At 42.6% G+C, this 19,597-nt stretch overlaps 1 protein-coding gene across 1 annotated transcript in view; it reads right to left on the minus strand.

Moving 5' to 3' along the window:
• Positions 1-2,882: 2,882 nt before the first annotated feature.
• Positions 2,883-19,597, minus strand: part of IQGAP1 (IQ motif containing GTPase activating protein 1) — a 75,950-nt gene continuing 59,235 nt past the window's right edge. Inside the window, exons 27-38 of the mRNA XM_075159579.1 lie at positions 18,156-18,296; positions 17,979-18,063; positions 15,495-15,727; positions 14,571-14,703; positions 14,116-14,218; positions 12,496-12,631; positions 10,534-10,621; positions 9,892-10,104; positions 7,655-7,821; positions 6,633-6,755; positions 5,662-5,770; positions 2,883-3,910 (exon numbers count right to left, since the gene is read on the minus strand). Of these exons, the coding sequence (XP_075015680.1) occupies positions 3,797-3,910; positions 5,662-5,770; positions 6,633-6,755; positions 7,655-7,821; positions 9,892-10,104; positions 10,534-10,621; positions 12,496-12,631; positions 14,116-14,218; positions 14,571-14,703; positions 15,495-15,727; positions 17,979-18,063; positions 18,156-18,296 (1,645 nt within the window). The 3' untranslated portion in view covers positions 2,883-3,796. The remainder of the gene's footprint in view (positions 3,911-5,661; positions 5,771-6,632; positions 6,756-7,654; positions 7,822-9,891; positions 10,105-10,533; positions 10,622-12,495; positions 12,632-14,115; positions 14,219-14,570; positions 14,704-15,494; positions 15,728-17,978; positions 18,064-18,155; positions 18,297-19,597) is intronic.

Consider the following 19,597-nt stretch of genomic DNA (forward strand, 5'->3'; position numbering starts at 1 on the left):
GGGCCGGGGCCAGGAGCAGCGGCAGAGGGACCCGCCCCGCGCCTCTCGCAGCTCCGTGTCCCGTCTGCCACTCGCTCAGCTCTGGTTTAGGCTCGGGGGGTTGGTCTCCAGCCTGCACAAACCGGAAGAAAGCAGTATGGCCCCACGACAGATGGTTCGGGTGTAGTACAGAGGGAAGGTGGCTGAGGTGGAGTGCTCTGAAGAACGTAACACCCTCAAAAAACGAAGTACAAGTCAGAACAGCTGTGACTGGTACCCCCAGCTCCTGACCCCTGGTAATATGGTTAGCAGAACTAACCCCATTTCATAAGGCAAATGGCCATTCTCTGTGGCCAAGCTGGTCACATATCGATCCCCTTTCTCCTCCTTGTCAGGAGGCCCTGAAGGTCCTGCGCAACAGGCAGATAGGTCTGCTTTCCCCTCCCTGTTGGCTCGAGGTCCCTCCTCACCAGCCTTGTAGGTGCTAGGCACTGGCCAACAGGGCTGCCACGGCCCCCTTGCAGGACAGGGCAGCGCAGCAGCACGCAGAGTACGTCTAGAAAACCAGGCAGTTACAAGTCCCAACTGGGACTTGGACCAGAACTGCTGCTGGACGGCAAAACCCACGATGCCCCGGTGGCCAGGGACACCTCCAATAGCATCTGCTTCCTCTGAGGATGGAGCGAGGGACTCCTATTCTTTTACATGTTTTTGAGTCCTGGCGATGATTGCTATATTGATATACAGCAAGCCAGGTATTAAGATTTGGCCTGATCCACAGAGGGTCCAGGCAATTAGAAACCATAAGCTAAGCAGTGCTATGAAATATAAAATTGTGGTGCACCGATTCTGACTCCAGAAATCCTGTGCTACTCTGATCATAAAGTTCTATGCTATGCTACTCATAAAATTCTGTTTAAAAAATATAAAGCTTTAATGGTAACTACAACTTAGTGCCATCATCATTCTGCCAAGGTCCCCGAAAGAACCTGGCTGGCCCCGTAGTATCGGTTGATAAAAGTTATCAACTAAAATTTCCATCCAGTCATAAGAGGAATCAAGGCGCTCTGGTTCAGTTACATTTCTTCCCTTATGGAAGAGAGAATCCCTATTGTTATAGGAGAGCTTTACACCCAGCGTGCACTGGCATTAGTCTCATTCTAGAAATCACAGCAGTCCTACAATTTACATGCAAGGACTAGAGATGGTTCCCAGCAGCGGAAAATGTTTTCTTGTGTCAGCACAATCCCTGGCAGAGCCGTAATGAGAGATCGCTGTACAACTCATGACAAACAACTCGGCTTTTGTGGCTCATACTCGTACAAAAAGACTGAGAAAGAAACGCTCCATGACGTGGTTTTGCTGGAAAGACACATTTTAATCTTGTCCATGGAGGCTGGGGTATTACACGGCTCTGCTGGCGAAGCAGAGGCCCACCCCAGTTCCTGAAAGCAGCTTGCTGAAAGCTCTCACAGGTGCGAGCCCTGGGGCAGGAGCTGAGGGCTGCAGAGCAGGGGTGGTTGGGCTGCTGGTATCAGCTATGGGGAAGGATCTCAGGATGTTTGGAGCCCTGGGGTAGGATTTGGGGATGTTTGGAAGCAGGCACTGGAGACCCTGAGGCAGGGTTTGGGGTGTTTCAGGGCCCCGGGGGCAGGCTCAGAGGTCTTCAGGGGGCACTCAGGCAGGGTCTAGTGGCTGGTCAGAGTTTTGGGGCAGTGTTTGCTGGCGCTGGGGGCCACGAGGATGCTGTAGAGCCATAGCAAATGGCAAGGACCACCCCAGTGCAGTGCAAGGCTTGTGGGAGGCCAAGCAGGCTGCAGGAGCATTGCCTATCAAAAGACAATTTTGTTAATTGAGAAGACACTGTCGAGGGCTGACTTGTGCTTGTCCTACTAGGATGGGGCTAGAGGGTTCTGGGAGGGCAGGAGGCGTGGGTCCTTTAGCGTGCTACATGGCCACAGGGAGGTCCCCGGGGCAGGGGGCATGCAGTCACAGCGGGAGGTCCATACCTCCACCCTAGCTGTCATCCATTTGTTTCATCCATTTGTTTCCTCACACCATGGCTATCCCTACGGGCACAAGACAGGACTGACTCGCAGAGGAGGTGGGAGACCTCTGGAGTTACGGTGGTTGCCCTGGTGCAGTCTAACCGTGCTCACCGATGGTGGTGCCCACTGCCGCGACACTGCCTGGGCCCAGCTGCCTGTTCGTGGCTGCTGCCTGCAGGCAGGAGTTCACACAACGCCCATGGGGACAAATGACTTTTTACTTAGACTGAGTTACAAAGGCAGATTTTACCAGGAAAGAAAGTACTCATAGCTACTCCCATGCTAAATACAGTGGTGTAATGGATTAAGCAAAGCTAAACCACCAGTAAATTATAAAATACATATGATTAAGTGCTGAGATGGGATCTTTTAATAGAGCTTTTCCTTTAGAAAAAACCTCCACAGTTCCATACTGTTGCTCAGCTAAAATGAGTAGACTCTTTCCCATTTTTAAGATTATTTTCAAAGAACTGATTTGTTGGGTGGTGGTTTTTTTTTTTCCAGTTTTTGCCAAAACCCTGTTTTTTCAAATAGGTGTAGGCAACAAGCGAATTACTGTAAAACATGTAGTGTTAATCTGCAATTAAGACATGTCCCTTTTTTAAAAATAAAAATGTTAAGAAAAAAAAACTGGGAGGAAAGCTGGAGCAACCGATGAATTTAAAGGTCAGATTTTTTTTTGAAGAGTCTCTGCATTTTTATTGGATATAGCAGAACAGCCAGCACCACCACCACGGTGGGGAGGGGGGGGAGGGAACCAAAGTAGTAAAAGAAACGGGAACTTGAGTATAGCTAGAAAAAATTAACCTTTTAAAAGCTAACCTATTTAAGATAGTCGTCTTCCTTTGACAAGTCTGCAGGTAGAGCCTAACATTTATTGCATCAGATACAGATATATAGAACATTGCTCTGAACTGGAAAAAAAGTTATTTTTACATTTCAAATGCTTTGCAAGCAACATTAAAAGTTAACACATCTCAAGAAATCTTTTAAGTTTCCCTCTCCTTCCCCAAAAAGCTTCTTTTCATCTGTAAGCGTTAGTAAATACATTCCACAGTCCCTCTATTTAAGGGGCCATCTGTAAATTATTACAGTGTGATAAACAGAAACAAATCAAGAAAAATGAGAACTAAAGCTGTTCTTTATGGCTATAGTACATAATCACGAACAGTTCAGCAACCATTTATGATGCTTACTGATTGCCCAGACCGTAGTAGTTCTATCTTGGGAATTGGCCGCTGCCACCACCGCAAGCTCACAAACAAATGGGTAACCTGGACCCTTGACCATTTTTTACTTTGGTCACTGCTGTTAGAGAATAATTAGAGTCCGAATACAATCTGCAACCCTTTTTTGCTTTCGGGAAGAGGCAAACTGACCGCTGTAGAGTGCCGGCTTTCTCTTCGCACAGGCAACAAGAATTCAAGCCTCACGAAGCACACAATTAGGCAAATAAAGCATCCAGATGCCCTAAGTATACTCTAATGTTAGTTTAATCCCCAGTGCTGTGTAAAAATACATTCTAAATTAATTGCTTTTCAGGGGACCATCAAAGTTGAAGATAAAGATCATAAATAAACAAGAAACCAACTCCCTGCAGACTCAATCGGGGCTGTCAATTCACAAGAGGTTCTTAGGCCTCCTTCATGATACATTTGATATATTTTAGCACAGCATGGGCATATACTGATACATAGCTACGTCATTAAAAGTTGTATGTGCAGGTTTCTATTCATCTCCCCTTTCACAGACTTGCTAGCAGAGGTCTGTTACTTCCCATAAAACTTCTTATTCAGAAGAAAGATCAGAAGGTTGACATTCACTTTTGCTCTGTCAAACAACTTCATGACCGCAACGCCTTCATACTGCAGCTGCAAAAGATCCTGCCAAAGAGAATACCTTTATGAGTGAGGAATCCTCAAGAGCTTATAGAGAATATACAAGACCCTGGGGTACAGTAGGTTTTTGAGGAATATCTATCACAAAGTACATGGCATAAGACAGAAAAACAAGAGACTAGGTAAAGATGCGCTCATACTGCATGAAAAATAACGCCCCTCTAAGGCATTTAAGATCTTAAATTTTTAATCTGTGTTTATTTAAAAAACATTACAAAAGAGGGCAGAAATAGAAGACCATTCTAAGAAAGCCAAATTTCAGATCTAGCCATCTCCAGCCTTTTCATTTGCACAGTAGCCACAAAGTTGTTGTAACGTTTAGAAAGGGTCTCCTATGGGCCTAATTATATTATGTACTCATGAAACATTACAACATTCCACAGCATCACTTTCTAAAAATCTTAGTTGCCACAGGTTTCAGTGAGGTGGTTTAGAGCACGGCAATCTAGGGCAGAGAAAGAAATGGCATCTCTGTTAGGAGTATGTACACAGTGCCGGTTCAGTCTCTCGGGCATTTATGTAGGCAGTATTTCTAGTCACACTTTGCTCTTGTCAGCGATGCACCTGACAGAGCAATAGGACTCCCCGCACTGATCTATCTCAGCAATGAATTTCTTTCAGCAAGCCCGCACTTGAACAACACTTATTGGAGAAGGCATTCAGGTAGTGCTACTGCAGGGAAACATTGAGTGCATTCCAAAATCCAAATCTGGCTCCTGCAGCTGTCCGGCCTGGGTGACGCTGGAGTAAACAATCATAAAGCTATTTCTGCTGCTTTCTGTAAAAATTTTGGCAATGGCAATGCAAGTCTTTTTAACTGATGCCACTGCTAATGCTACACTTGGATGACCAACAGCAGTTGTCTTGTTGCTGTCCTCTCAGAACATCTGCTTTTTCTGCAAAGCAGTGCTATAAAGGCATAGTGGTATAGCAACACATGTGCCTGAGGAGCGAGTGACCTTGGGTAGCCCCACAAACCAAGAAATTTGTGACCAGCTCTGACAGAATGGGACTGGAATGAACTAGGGGAGTCCTCAAAGCACACGAACGGCATGCACAAGGCAGCTGTCCCTCCCAGCAGCCAGTTAGGTGGCAGAGACTTATCACAATGCAAGGTGCTCCTGCACATAATCTCTTTCGAGACCCCTGAGGCATTCCCGATTAACAAACCTAACGACACCCAAGTTGGGTGGGTGGTGGGCAGGGACAGAAGTAGAAGAAGGGGACGGAGACACCAGGCATAACAGTACTGGCATGGGAGGAAGAACAGGTACCCGCTTGGGAAAAGGTCAGTCAGCATGCCTGTTCCGGTAGCCTAGACTAAGTAAAGGTTGAGGACTCCTAAGAACTGTATGGCTAAAGAAACCGGTAAGTGTAGAGTGGCAGAAAGAATACCAATATGTGATGACCAGCTGAAGCCACCACACCCAAGCCCAGCTGACCGCTGCCACAGACTCCCGATCTCTGCTGTAGCAGGAAGCTGTTGAAAATGCATGCGTTCTTTTTGTGTGTGTATGTGTAAGTGCAACTAAGAACACAGACTGACATCAGGCTTTCATTAGTAAAGAAACAAAAGTAGTCTGAATCCCCCATTTGCGTTGCATCTGTTCCGCCTGCAACAAATGGGTTGTTTTTGAGAGCATTTTTCAGACTGTTTAGGCAGAAAACGTCATTATTGTGATGAAGAGTCTGTTAAGCAGAACTTATGTGCTACTATTAAATAGGACAGTTCTTACCTGATAATGTAACATGAAGGTTTCCATCTGTACCCCCATGAATTTTGCTTTTACCTCGAAATCTCCTACTTCTTCTGTTGGACTGATTTCAAATATCACGTTTTTAAACCTACGAAATTTGAGAAATGAAAAGCCACAGTTCATTACTGAAAATGTAATTCCTACTGAAACAGGGAGAGAATATATGAGATAAAATCTGAAGATAAATTTCTAAGAATTCTATTCTTAAGTCTTTATTCCATATCCCCATTTGGAATGAGACCATAAAAGCCAACCAGACTCAATACAATACGTCCAGTAGATCACACCTTCACATAAGCGTAGTAGGAAATACAGTAATATAGCCCATGCAGTCTAAACAGTCTACTTTAGTGCTGCACATCCATGCCTCATTTAGTGCTCAAAGTACAAAATATGATTCAGGATTGGAAAAAAAAAAAATCTAGCAACAGGCAGCTTCTCTATATTCCACAGAAGATCTACCAAGTTCTCAAGGCTAGCAAACTGCAGCTGGACACACTCAAGCTAGCATTAAGTTGATTTGTCAACAGTGAGAGCTATTAACCATAGTAGCAATTCACCCAAGGAGTCACCCTTCCATGACTGTGGGGGTGACAGGCAAAGGGCGGGTGGGAAGAGAATGTCATGTTTAAATCCCATTACACTTCTCAATCAAAGATCTGATTTGCTTCAACCAGAAGAAGAGAGAACTGAAAAATGGTCACTGTGCAAGGTTTCTTGGCCCTAGGGATGCCAGCCTAGATCGCCAAAACAATTTCTTCAGCTTTAATAGCTAAGTCTACCAACTAAATACCAAGAACAAAACCGCAAGACAATCTGTCACGATCTCTAACAAATCTCAGAGCTTCTGTTCCTCAATTGCCAGCACCTAGAAAGAGACAAGAATTCAACATACCTGTTTTCCTCCAAGAAGGTTATTTAGCTCTAAAGAGTTTTAAAAAGATACTCACTGGTTACCTTGGAGGTCCTCAATCTCTAAAAGCACTCCCTTCTCATGAAGTCGAGCTGCTGTATATTTTAGAGAAATCTTTTTACTGTTTTTGCCTTTCATCTCACGAGGTTTCTTAGAGACTCTGCAAAAAAAAACCAACCCCAAAACCCACAAACGAGATGATCAGTCAAACAAGTAAAGAGATTTTGGACAGCAAACATTTAATCCTATTTGGACGAGGGGATAGAACCAATATAGCTAAATCAACTGTGACTAATGCAGCTGGTAGATGATGTGTTTCTACTAGTGAGTTTATCTACAAAGCACTCGTAGCTCAGATCAGATCTTTCATTTTCTACTATTTACCAATAATGCTTACACTACAGGAGAAGAAAAAAAAAAACCCAACAAAAAAACCCCCAAAACATAACCACATGGTACTTCACTGAAAGCAGTACCATCTATCATTAGGCAAAAGGGGATCTGGTGACAACTGACATGGAGAAGGCTGAGATTACTCAACAACTTTCTTGCTTCAGTTTTCACTGGCAGTTGCTCTTCCCGCATCTCACTGTGGAGGAAGACAGATTTTTTTTTTTTTTTTTCCTTCCCCAGGAGAATCTGAATTGTCTTGCACTACAACAACTGACTCTGTTAGGGATAAAAAGAGGACAATTTGCGATCTATGCTTTCCTTGTAGATAACTACGTTACTTTCATTCTCTGCTCCTAGAAAGGATGACAGGACAGACTGAGCAGCACGCGCATTATCTACTTCATTCCCACTGGACACTCTACGCTTCCCTCTCCCAGAGGGACCAAAATTCTTTCAAGTATGTCTTTTTGACCCCATTCGGGGCACTGCCCTCTCCCTGTATTTTCCCACCACTGCTGAGACCCTTTTGCTAGAACTATTGCTGCGGTAAGGAGCTTGGCCGAGGAGTTTTGAGTAGATGGCATTATGATTCTTCTTAGCAACAATCTACACGTGCTTTCTGTAAGAAGCACTTCTAGGGCCATGGCATGGTTCCGAGATACTTACTTGCCCTTGCTGGCCAGGTTATCCAAGCAGGTTTTGATGTAGCTTTTGTAATAATCCACTTGTTCCCCATAAAAAGTAGCTTTGGAGTTCAAGGCACTGTATGTCTGCTGCAGCTTCACCAGCTCCGCCTTTCTTCTCTGACGGTATCTACGCTGATTTCGGATATCCTATGCCGCAGAGAAAGACAGGCAGAGACCTAACAGTCATTCGAGCTCTCCAGTTGCTCAAGCCCAGAGCACAGAGTATTTGAAACACACAGTTTGATTTTGCTTAGTCTTGCTTCATGCTACGAGGTGGAGCCCTCAGTTGCACCTGCCCCTGTTTAAGCGTCACCACTTCTCTGTGTTGACTATTTTTGGAACTAACCAACTCCACACAGCAGTTCATTTGAACCTTTTGTGGCTTTCTCAAACTTCAATGTTGTCCTAGTTGCAATGACTAGAGTGGGCACTGACAGTACGTGATCTAAAGGACGGCAGCAATTTTTGCCACCGCTGGGTAGGACAGATGTTACAAATCAAGCACTATAACCATAGCAGCGCACAGACTTAAAAAACTGGCTGGACGGCCGAGCCCAGAGAGTTGTGGTCAACGGAGTTAAATCCAGTTGGCGGCCGGTCACGAGCGGTGTTCCCCAGGGCTCAGTACTGGGGCCGGTCTTGTTCAATATCTTTATCAACGATCTGGACGAGGGGATCGAGTGCTCCCTCAGTCAGTTTGCAGATGACACCAAGTTGGGTGGGAGTGTTGATCTGCTCGAGGGTAGGAAGGCTCTGCAGAGGGACCTGGACAGGCTGGATCGATGGGTCGAGGCCAACTGTATGAGGTTCAATAAGGCCAAGTGCTGGGTCCTGCACTTCGGCCACAACAACCCCATGCAACGCTACAGGCTTGGGGAAGAGTGGCTGGAAAGCTGCCCAGAGGAAAAGGACCTGGGGGTGCTGATTGACAGCCGGCTGAACATGAGCCGGCAGTGTGCCCAGGTGGCCAAGGCGGCCAACGGCATCCTGGCCTGTATCAGGAATAGTGTGGCCAGCAGGAGCAGGGAGGTGATCGTGCCCCTGTACTCGGCGCTGGTGAGGCCGCACCTCGAATACTGTGTTCAGTTTTGGGCCCCTCACTCCAAGAAGGACATGGAGGTGCTGGAGCGTGTCCAGAGAAGGGCAACGAAGCTGGTGAAGGGCCTGGAGCACAAGCCTTATGAGGAGCGGCTGAGGGAACTGGGATTGTTTAGCCTGGAGAAGAGGAGGCTGAGGGAAGACCTCATCGCGCTCTACAACTACCTGAAAGGAGGTTGTAGCGAGGTGGGTGTTGGTCTCTTCTGCCAAGTAACTAGCGATAGGACAAGAGGAAATGGCCTCAAGTTACACCAAGGGAGGTTTAGATTGAACATTAGGAGAAATTTCTTTACTGAAAGAGTGGTCAGGCCTTGGAACAGGCTGCCCAGGGAAGTGGTGGAGTCACCATCCCTGGAGGTATTTAAAAGACGTGTAGATGAGGCCCTTAGGGACATGGTTTAGTGGGCATGGTGGTGTTGGGTTGACGGTTGGACACGATGATCTTAGAGGTCTTTTCCAACCTGTATGATTCTATGATCTTTCTCTGTTAGTCAGCCATCTTTAAGCATACGTTCCCTTAATACCTGAACAGAAAATATCACGTGTTCAAGTCGACTTCTATTTTCATTTTTGATAGATATTAATGACGGTACAATTAATTCTAATTGGATCCCTAAAGGCAATTATTTATTCACTTTACTTGCATAAGCTTTCCCAAATAGTACAACCGTACTAGATCACTTTTGCAAGTTTTTCCTCAGCTCCCCCCTTTATTGTTTAGGTATTCTTGAATGGGTACATTTAAATAAAAATAACGATTAGAATGTCTTTATGTTATGGGCAAAACTTCCTAATTTAAGTTTGTAGAGGTGCTACTTAAATTGGCGAAAAGGAGCAGAAAAAAAAATGACACATCAGGACTTCCCCTCCAAGCTATAACGCTTTTCCTTAAAGTGCTTGAGATTCTGGCAAGTCATTTGAGAAAACACAAATGTCCTATAAAAATAAAGGACTTCCCAAATGCGAAGAGGTGGAAACGCCGTGACAAAAGGTAGGCTTTGTGTCTGTAAATTAGCTACTACAAAACTTACTCCTCCTGAAAACTCAAGCCAGTTTCACAATGCTGCACACTGTGGGAAAACTCTGCTATGATTACTAGGAAACCATTGATTGGCATACCTTCGCGATGTCATTGATTAGTTCCTGGTATTTATTTTTTGCATTCACTGTCCCCAGTTCTGTCAACTTCTTTAGGCCTGTCTTGATTTTATCTTTTTTTTCTTGAAGATTTAAGTTGCCATCTTCCTTTACAGACACAGATTTTTTCATCTTATCGGGAGTTTTAGCATCACGAATGGCCCGTTTCTGCATAGCTCTTTGATGCTCCGCTTCCTAGAAAAAGGAAACAGAAAATTACAAGTTCATAAGCAGATCAATTTTAAGGCGACATAAAACCAGAAACAGATTGTCTGACCTCTGGCACATCACAGGATAAAGAGTTTTGCTTGGTCATTCCTGTACTGACTCCCATGGATCCATGTTTGATGAACACATTCCACATACGGGAGCCAGTAGAAGCCTACCTGTCGTTTAAAACAGTCTTCTAGATAAATAGCTTCTAGCAACTACCAGAGGAGTAAGATTCACACATACGATTTATTTTCATTACATTCCCTCCTTATTATTGTTACACACTGCTCCAACATCAGTGGAGACAGCTTCACTGCAATACATAAATGCAGATTCCCAAGTATACCCACATATATCTAGATAGATAACTATTTTATAGTCTAAAAAGAATGCAGGTAAACAACTTCATACTTGCTCTGAGGTAGCCGGAGTTTCCAAGATTTCAGTCAGCGTCTCCCCTGGTTGGAAGCGGATTACATCAACAATTAAACGTTTTGTGCTGCAAAGAAATCACGGAGAATGTGAGAAAAAACTTTAAACTGAAAGACCTTCAATACTGTTCTATTCTGCAATAATACCAATGTTACTGATTTACTTAGTCAGATTATCACTGGATGCGCGCTTAGGTAGTCATGGGCTAGACCAGACCAGAACCCTGAGAAGCACTTCACTTTCAAATTTGACAGTTTGTTATCAGAAACTGGTTCCCTGAAAGGTTCATCTATGTAGTACAATAGGAGTTGCTATATATACCGCCCCCAAACAGCAAGGATGTTACCCCATATATTCGAAGGCAGCCCCAGTACTGCCATGTGGACCACAGAAGCTGCAATTCCAAGGTGAAACGTAAAGCAAGTAGCAGCAACAGTGAATTTGTGCAGCCAGAAAAAGTCTGTAGTATTATCCATCTGTAAGTGCACTTCAGTGCTTTGTAACAGGTATCAAAAAACTCCACAGGACTATTTTCTTATGTATACGGTAACTGAGCCAAAGCAGATCCCTGACTCCAATCTGGTGATAAGACAGGGTCATTCCTTGATCTCAACTGTGATTTAATCACAGCCAGTGCCCACTCTGAGGCAATTCTGACCTTGAGCCACACAACGAAACCAAACAGCACCTTCAGTACTTCACAGTCAGGCTGGAATTACTTCTGGCATCACACAAAGTGCATCACACGCACACCTTCCTCATTAGATAACTACCAGCACATCTGGTAAATCTTTACTTTTGAAATCACTGTCACCTTCTTCTGGCGGGTAGGGAAATACTGATGCATCTTTTGAGAAGCCCGGTCAATTTAAAGTTACTTTTGGAGACAAGATTTTCTTCTGGGAGACCACTGGTCCATCTAGGCCAAGTGTAAGCTGATCCGAACAACTCTCAGTTAAACTATCTAGCGTCTGAGCAGGAATGTATCAGAACAGGTGAATATACATCTGAATGTCAGGTAGCTGCTCTATACATCTCAGCAATAGGGATTTGCTTAAAAGTGGCCAAGAGTCACTATTAGTACTAAGTCGTCCAGAGTAAGGAGTCCAGCAATAATGAAATCCCTGACAGTCCATTGGTCTCTTTCCATTAGGCTAATAATACCTCTATTTCCCAAAAAGGCTATTAGACTTCATCTATTAAGAGTCAGGTTTGGGGGACAGTGAGTGCAGAGAGAAGGGGACCGCATCATTAACCAAAAGAGGAGACCAGCAACAGCAAAAATATCCTAAGGAGATATTTCCCACAGACAGGGGAAAACTACAGGGAGAGCATCGTAAGTTACCATCGCCTCCCGCTTCGCTAACAGGATACAGATACAATCCGCTCAAAGGCTGTGTAAAGAAGCTAATTCCGCAGGAACGAACAAACTTAGCAGCAGAGTTATTCACGTATACTAGACATTTAGTTACCCTTAAAATTTCCATATGTCACACGTATACTATTGAAAACATTTGCATGGGGCATTATATAGGCAATACAAATAATGGTTCATCTAAATTTTACATTAATAGACTTAGAGTTAAAACTCAATTGTGATGAACACTATGGATTATTTAAGATGATCTTTACAAATTATTCACATGCAGGCAAATCCAACACTTGCTCACATCTAGAAAGTTTTCTTTTCTGGTAGTTTTCCCCTCCAGAACATCCAAGATAGACTTTTAAAGAATGACAAATACAACAGTGACAAAGAACTAACAAATTTAACAGCCCCAGCATTGAAAGGACATGGTTACAAGCTCAGTGTATTTGGAGTAACAGATCCATGTTTGTTTAAATGACACTTCAATCCTCTTATTTTCACATGCAGATTAACTGAAAATTCAGGTTCCTCGTTCTCTTCAGAAACATACCAGGTAGTTACCCCTCACTTACTTCAACAGAATCGTTCTCGCATCCATCTCTGCATTCTCATCGCCAGGAACGTCAAATTTATTAGTGAGTGTGAGAGAAACCTCAGTCTTCGCTAGCATTTCCCTATTGGGGTCATTAACATTGCCAGACCCTTCCCCTGCCAAGCAGAAAGAGTTTATAGATTAAATCGTATTCTTTACGTTCTTGACTGCTACAGCTTTGTCATTTTTCCCTACGTAACAGGCCACAGGAAAACTACACTGTTTCCTATACTGTCAAAAGGACACTTTAAAAGCCAAAACCAGCTTTTAAAAACATCATCTTGAATACGTTACAGACTTTTTCTTCACAAAACTGAGAGAATGCACCGGCCAGAAAGGCACCACAAAATCACTAGTTCATATGCCTTAAAGATGTATGTGTATTCCACACGGTACCTCAGCATCTCACTCTCTACTGAGAAGAGCAGCTGACCTGCCAAAAATACCTTATAAATAAAAACATGACCATGCCTCTATGTCCGTGTCCTCATTAGAATTAATTTTCCAAGCTAAGAGCGAAGCCCTTGCTGGCAACCGAGCCTGTAATCTTCTATTAAACAAAGTAAGCTATCCTGTCAAAAGGAGATTTTCTTGCTCTAATTGTGTCTGAACTTCCATCACAGCAGTTGTGAGGATGCTTCCCCTCCCGCCCCCTTTTTTAAAGGGCTGCAGAAAGATTAAACTCTGACATATTAACCATATCGATACAATGCACACAAGATAAATGAAATGGGGAAGGAGGGTAAGTTCTAGTTAAACTCAAGGTCTAGGTTCGCCCAGATAACCCTTCTTATGTTCTGTTCTTTGCCAGTTGCTCAGAAGAAGACGTGCTAGCAATCATTCCTTTAAAAGGTTCCAACTTTTCTCATCAAGCAACTTCAAGATAAGCATTTTGCTGTCAAAGCATCCTCTCCAAGAACTGTGTCCGTTTGCCCCCCCACCGCCCACACACTAGATTTCACACTTCAAATAGCTGCAACATAGAAATCAAGGAAGGAGAGAGGCTTATGCAACTTTCCAGTGTTTGTTATACCCTGAAGCAGTGAACTGTGGCTCAGATTTTTAGAAAACTGTCACAGATTAGTGAAGTCAGTTCCTTCCTCCCCCAGCCAGAAAAAAGGGGATAAAATTCTTAACGTACAGAAAAAGCGCTAAAGGAGGGAAAAACGTTATTTGTCCATATACAAAAGACCCCTGTAGGGACACATATCATTTAATACACTTACTACTGCACTCTGAAAGCAATGCGTACAGATCTCCAGAAAGGAGGACAGATCTTTGCAAAGCTGGGACGGACACACATGCACACAGAGAAATGGCTCCAGCATAATGGAACAAAGAAAACATGTCAAAATATCCGTCTGTCTTCTAGAAACTTCTGGAGTGGGGTGAGGTGAGGGGAGTGGGGAGGAGAAGAGAAAGAACCCCTGTTTTTTTCAGGGTAAAAAATTCTGCAGTCAGAGAGAATACAAATCTGCTGCTGCTTTTTAGAGCGCGTCCTCCCCAACGACCTGTGATGATTCCTTAGATAGTTTCTTTACTGCATTTCAAATCATTTAAGGTAATACCACATATTTCTAAGTACAATAAACTAGACCACCTATTAAGGACTCAATTGTAGGAACCTCTCCAAGATCATCCAGCAGCTCGTGAATTGGATCATTGTGCTCAGGAGCAATTGCATCTTGATGGTCTAAGAGCAACTAGATGAACAGAAAGAACATTTATGTTGTTAATCGTACATCCTTTTTTAGAAAGTAAAATTACATTACTTTGAGCTGGTATCTTTTAGAAAAAGATCTTATTTCACTGAACTCCAAAGCAGCAATAGCAACATTCAAAGCTGTGCCATTGTCACATATTCAAATACTTTCAAAAGAAACTTAGAGAAGCCACAATCAAATTACTTAATTCTATAAACCGACAAGCTCTTCCACACTACAATCAAAAGACAACTTTCAGCCTTGTATTTGGTAACTTTGCGTTTCAGCCAGAAGCAGCGTTTTCTTTTTAAGCAGTGCTTATAAGGAGCAACTGTGACCGATGCATACTTACAGTGTGTGTATTGATGATTTCACCAATAGAAATATAAATAACTGGTTTAGTGAGAGTCACCAAGTCTGAATATTCATCAATATTAAATTTATCCTGCAATTCAGGAACCTCACAGGCAGCCTGAAAAAAACGTCTTCAGAAAAAAGGAGGAGAAAAGAAGAATCAGAATGACTCTGAGAGTCACATAATGTATCAAGAGCATTAACTCCCCTCAACAATCCCAAGCGTAGTCTCTCTTCTTTAAACTATGTTACATTACAGCATACTACAGTTTGTCAGCTTTAGTTTAACACATCAGAAGTAACCTAGTAAATTCAATTATTGATATTGGCCATGTTGACATCATTTTGACATTATTTTCAACATTCACAGGACTGGTCTATGGCTCCGGTGACCTTGTTCACACATCCTCCTGCCTCCACTGCAGTAACATCCCTTGCTCCCAGCAATCTCTGGTTTTCTTTCTTCCAAAACACGAGAGGTGTAAGATGATGATTCTTCAGCTTACTTCAGCTATATGAACAGCTAAACGCCAACCTGCTTTATTCCTGAGCACCACTGGGCTTTCATGTGGAGCCAGGGTTCATATGGGACAGAAGAATGCATGTCCATTCTTGTTGTCCATGTCCAAAGCATCACAATAAACATGTGCAAAAGCAACCTTTATTCTGGAAACTCCTAAGTCAAAACTTGACTTTGCAATCTCATTAACATACAACGTATTGTTCGTAAATTCCAGGTACACATTTTATCTGCCATTGTCACTGATGCTTATGGCAGTCTGAAGCGCAATCTCTTATTTTCAACAGACTGCACATTTGACAGAGATAGAATTTATCATATTTAAAATTCATTATTATCCCTTTTTACTTGCAATGTTACCCTCTGTCAAACTTCCCAACTTAATTAGCTAAGGTCTTCTACCTGAATTTTTGGTATGACTGCGATAGGTATTCATTAATGATGCTTAGGTGCGCATTGTCTCCCATGAACATCTTATTGGATGCAGCATGCTGCAACATCTTTGCAATGGAACCGAGGTTTCTGCGTTGATCCGTGGTCAGCTGACCTCCAGCTGAAAGATCAATGATGTCAAACGCATCTGGTGCGACAATGGCTGGATTCATGTAGCGATAATAGAGTAAGTTGCCAACAATCTGGGAAAAGTTGAGTAGAGAAGAAACGCATCAAGAAACAATGGTATAGGACCCAACTGAATTTTATTGAAACTACTTTGAATGTGCTTCTATAAATTATTTTCTTGTAAGCCAGAGGCCCCTTCCAAGATAAAGGTTCTGCTGTGCTGCTGTATACAAGCACACACTATCCCAAAGACTCTACAGTGTTTAAAAAAAAAAAAATCATTAAGATGCAATAGGACGGTCAACACAAAGAGGGAAGACTGAGCACTACTAGTCACAGGACAATACAGCAGCAGATATTGCTATGCATAAAGATTTAAAACTTTAACTTATAAAAATGTACAGACAGGAGATATTACAAGTTACCAACGGACTACTCATATGAGCATGAGACAATCTATCAGGAGAATTAAACATAATTGAGTTAGTCTAACAGAGGGCAGAACAATCATGGTATAGAGAAACCCAGTAATGCAGTTTCAATATGGAACAAGAGCTGATTCTTAGAGAAGCGTGCAGAATCAGCCGTCATCTCCGACAAAGCAAAAATGGTGAGGAAGCAAGGCACACCAAGGAGCTAAACTGAGGAAACTACTTTCCATTCCTTCTCCAAAGCCCTCTTCTCTTTCAGAATAGTTCTTTGATAAGCCAGCAACATTGTCAGGCACAGACCCCCAGTTAAAAGTTAGCGAGAGTAACTGAGACACCTTTTAATCCAGAGGTAAGAAAATCAGACGTACAAAAGACAAATGGCATTTGACGCTTCAAAATCCAATTTACATAGTCAAATGTGAGCAGCAATAAACTTCAAGGAACTAAAAATAAAGATGTCACATTATCCATATGCTCACAAATATACTTCTAACCTGTATTTGCTATTTTGCCAGAAGTAATTCCAGCAATGAAAAGGAATTAACCCAACATGCTGATGTAAAACGATCTCACACCACATGGTCTAGTATTTTCTGGTGGTTCACAGAAATTTGCAGAGGGCCAGGTCACTGAATCTTGGCTTCGTCTGCTTGCCACGTGACTTAAATGCATGGAAGAGATTGGGGTCTGAACAAACAGCTGAAAACAGAGAGAAAAAATCTAGCCATTGCCAAGCAGCCCCAGAAATTATTAACCGCTTTCAGCAAGGTCATGTTTTTGACAACCGTTACATGCAAGTCCCTGCTGTACTCTCACAGATTATGTCGTGGGATGACAGCAGTCAAAGCTGTTTACTACCAGTAATAGGAAAACACATCTGTGAAAGAAACTGTATTAATAACATTCAGACTTGCAGGGGGAGAAGAACGGTATATTATACAGGTAGCTTTGGTTGCTAAAAAAATCTACAAGTAGTCATTGTGCGCAACTGCAGTTTTGACTTTCATGTGGACAGTTACATTGTTTCCGTGAGGATTACTGAAAACTGCAGTTTTCCACCTAAATTTACAGATGGAAGAAATTAATTCACCTGCATAGAAAGAATCGATGTCTCAGAATGGGAAAGCACAGAACTAGAAGAGAGAAGAAAACAGCATTCAGATTGGTAATTATTTTGTAATGAAGCAGAGGCAGAGAAGTTTAAAGAAACATTGTCAAGTATTCCAAGATCCAAACTTTGTTTTATTAACAAACAAAGCATTCATGGACATAAGGCCTTCACAATTACCAAAAGTCATTAAAAAAAAAGAAATTTAAATGAAAACCCCAAAGCTATACTCATCTGAGAGTGCCTACTATTAGGATCCTTTTAGTTCTCCAAGCCTAATGAAATGCAAAATACAAAGCTGACTAGACATCATGGAAAGTGACTCTCTACATGTTGCTGTCAAAATATCATGGAGTGTTACAGATAGGGGAATTAGGAATATCAGAATTTTGCATACAGACTTTTTAACTTGACACTGTCTCTTTAAGAAAGGAGCAGCTGGCTGTGATCATACCAGCAAAACCAAGGTTTACTTTCTAGGAGCAAAAGCACCCTACCCCACGTCAAGAAACCTAAAGGACCAAATGCCCAAGATATTAAAAGCAAAGCAGAAGCAACAGGATACCTCCTTCTGAACAATGTATTACATCTCAGGTGATGTATATGAAGCTAACAATCAAAAGCCCAACGTGAAACATTTTCTATCCATAGAAGTAAACAAATAAGCTTTATATAGGTTTACACGCACTCCTCTCCACACATACACCCAACAAAGGAGAAGAATGAAATGCGCTTGCCACAGCCAATTTGGCTGACAATTATTCACAAAGGTGTTCAGATCCTCACCTTCAGAAGCTCATCCTCGCCAGCATCAGGAAACTTCTCATGCAGGGAGTCTTTTAGTACCTTGGCAATGAAACGCATTCCATAACTTCAAGAGAAAGAAAAGGGCAAATAAGACTGCTGCAAGCATGAACCCACCAACAGCTTCTCAGGGATAATACTGTGGTACACCAGACTCACGGGATTTTGTCCACTGAACTAACAATGGCAGACAGGAACTTGTCTGTCACTGCCCTCATGTTTCTGATTGAGGCATCCAGGCGCGTCCTCACCTCTTCGTGACTTAGAGCTTGTTCAGGTGTAACATCGTACGGCAGTTTGCTATTTGAAAAAAATCAAACGTGAAGGTGAGTATTCCTCAGGCTAGCATATATCAAGAATTTCTAGCTCAACACAGAAACAAGCTTATATTCACTTGGCTGCCAAGAGCTGTGCATTGCCTTCAATTAACCTTTTAGGCACTGGAAGAGCTGAAGACTTCTTGCTTTTACTTACTCTACCCTCCCTTGCAACGGCCACTGTGAAAAAAAGCCCAGCTAACTCAAAACTGTATCTTTTTTACAGCATGCACACTAGGCAAAAAAGTGCCATCTGTAACACACAGTGGTACTTCAGGCTGCAAATAAATTGGTGAAAAAGCAAGCTACACATTTGCACATTAAGATGATAAAAGGTTGGACACAGGCCAGAAGCTAGAACAGTATCCATAAAATCAATATAACTTGCTATTGGAGGGAAGCAGCGCCAAATGAGTAGTTATGTTTTCTCCATCAGCTGAAATTACTGCATAGTATTCCAGTGAAGACAGACAGATGAAGTGGGTAATTCATAAAAGCATCTCCTAAATCTCATGTAAAGAGAAGGACCTAAACACACACCTTTGCCTGCATTTTTGAACCAGAATTTTGAACCAGGTGTACGGGAAGATATATGACTGCAGATTGCTTTGAATGGGGAAACTCACTCATCTGTATAGCTTTTTTTTTCTTTTTGCCCCCCGCCCCCTTTTTTTTTAAAGTATGTTAAAAAAAAAAAAACAACAAACAAAAAACAAACAACACAATAGAACACAATAGAAACCTCAAGTTCTAGCAAATCACATGCACTAGAAGAAAAAGAAACCAGACGGACACAAAATCATCTAGCACAATCCAATTGTCATCAGTGGCTGATATTAATTAGAAAGCTGTTAGGACTAAAAGAACTGCAATGTTGTGCTCCTCCGCCAGCAAAAGAGGTTTTGTTGGCTTGCAAATAGTACCTAAGTTTGCACAGGCTACATACGTCATGAACAGAGACTGACACAGAACCAATTCCTAAATACTTTTTCTTACCACAATTTCTTTTAGGTTAGAGGGCATCTCATAGCTAATTATCTTCTTACCACGATTTCTTTTAGGTTAGAGGGCATCTCATAGCTATTATCAAGTCAACACCAAAGACCATTTCTTCTTCCACCTCCTAATGAGATTCCCTTTCAATACACTCAAAACCATCGCCAGGACATGGTCTTTAGAACCCTCGGATGAAAGCCATCTTGAGGAGATGGAAAAGCCGGTATCAGTTGGACAGATGCATGCAGTGAAGCCAAGGATGGTTTGGAACGATTAACCAAGCAGTGC

The sequence above is a fragment of the Calonectris borealis genome, chromosome 11 (genome assembly GCF_964195595.1).
Source record: "Calonectris borealis chromosome 11, bCalBor7.hap1.2, whole genome shotgun sequence".
Taxonomy (NCBI): domain Eukaryota; kingdom Metazoa; phylum Chordata; class Aves; order Procellariiformes; family Procellariidae; genus Calonectris; species Calonectris borealis.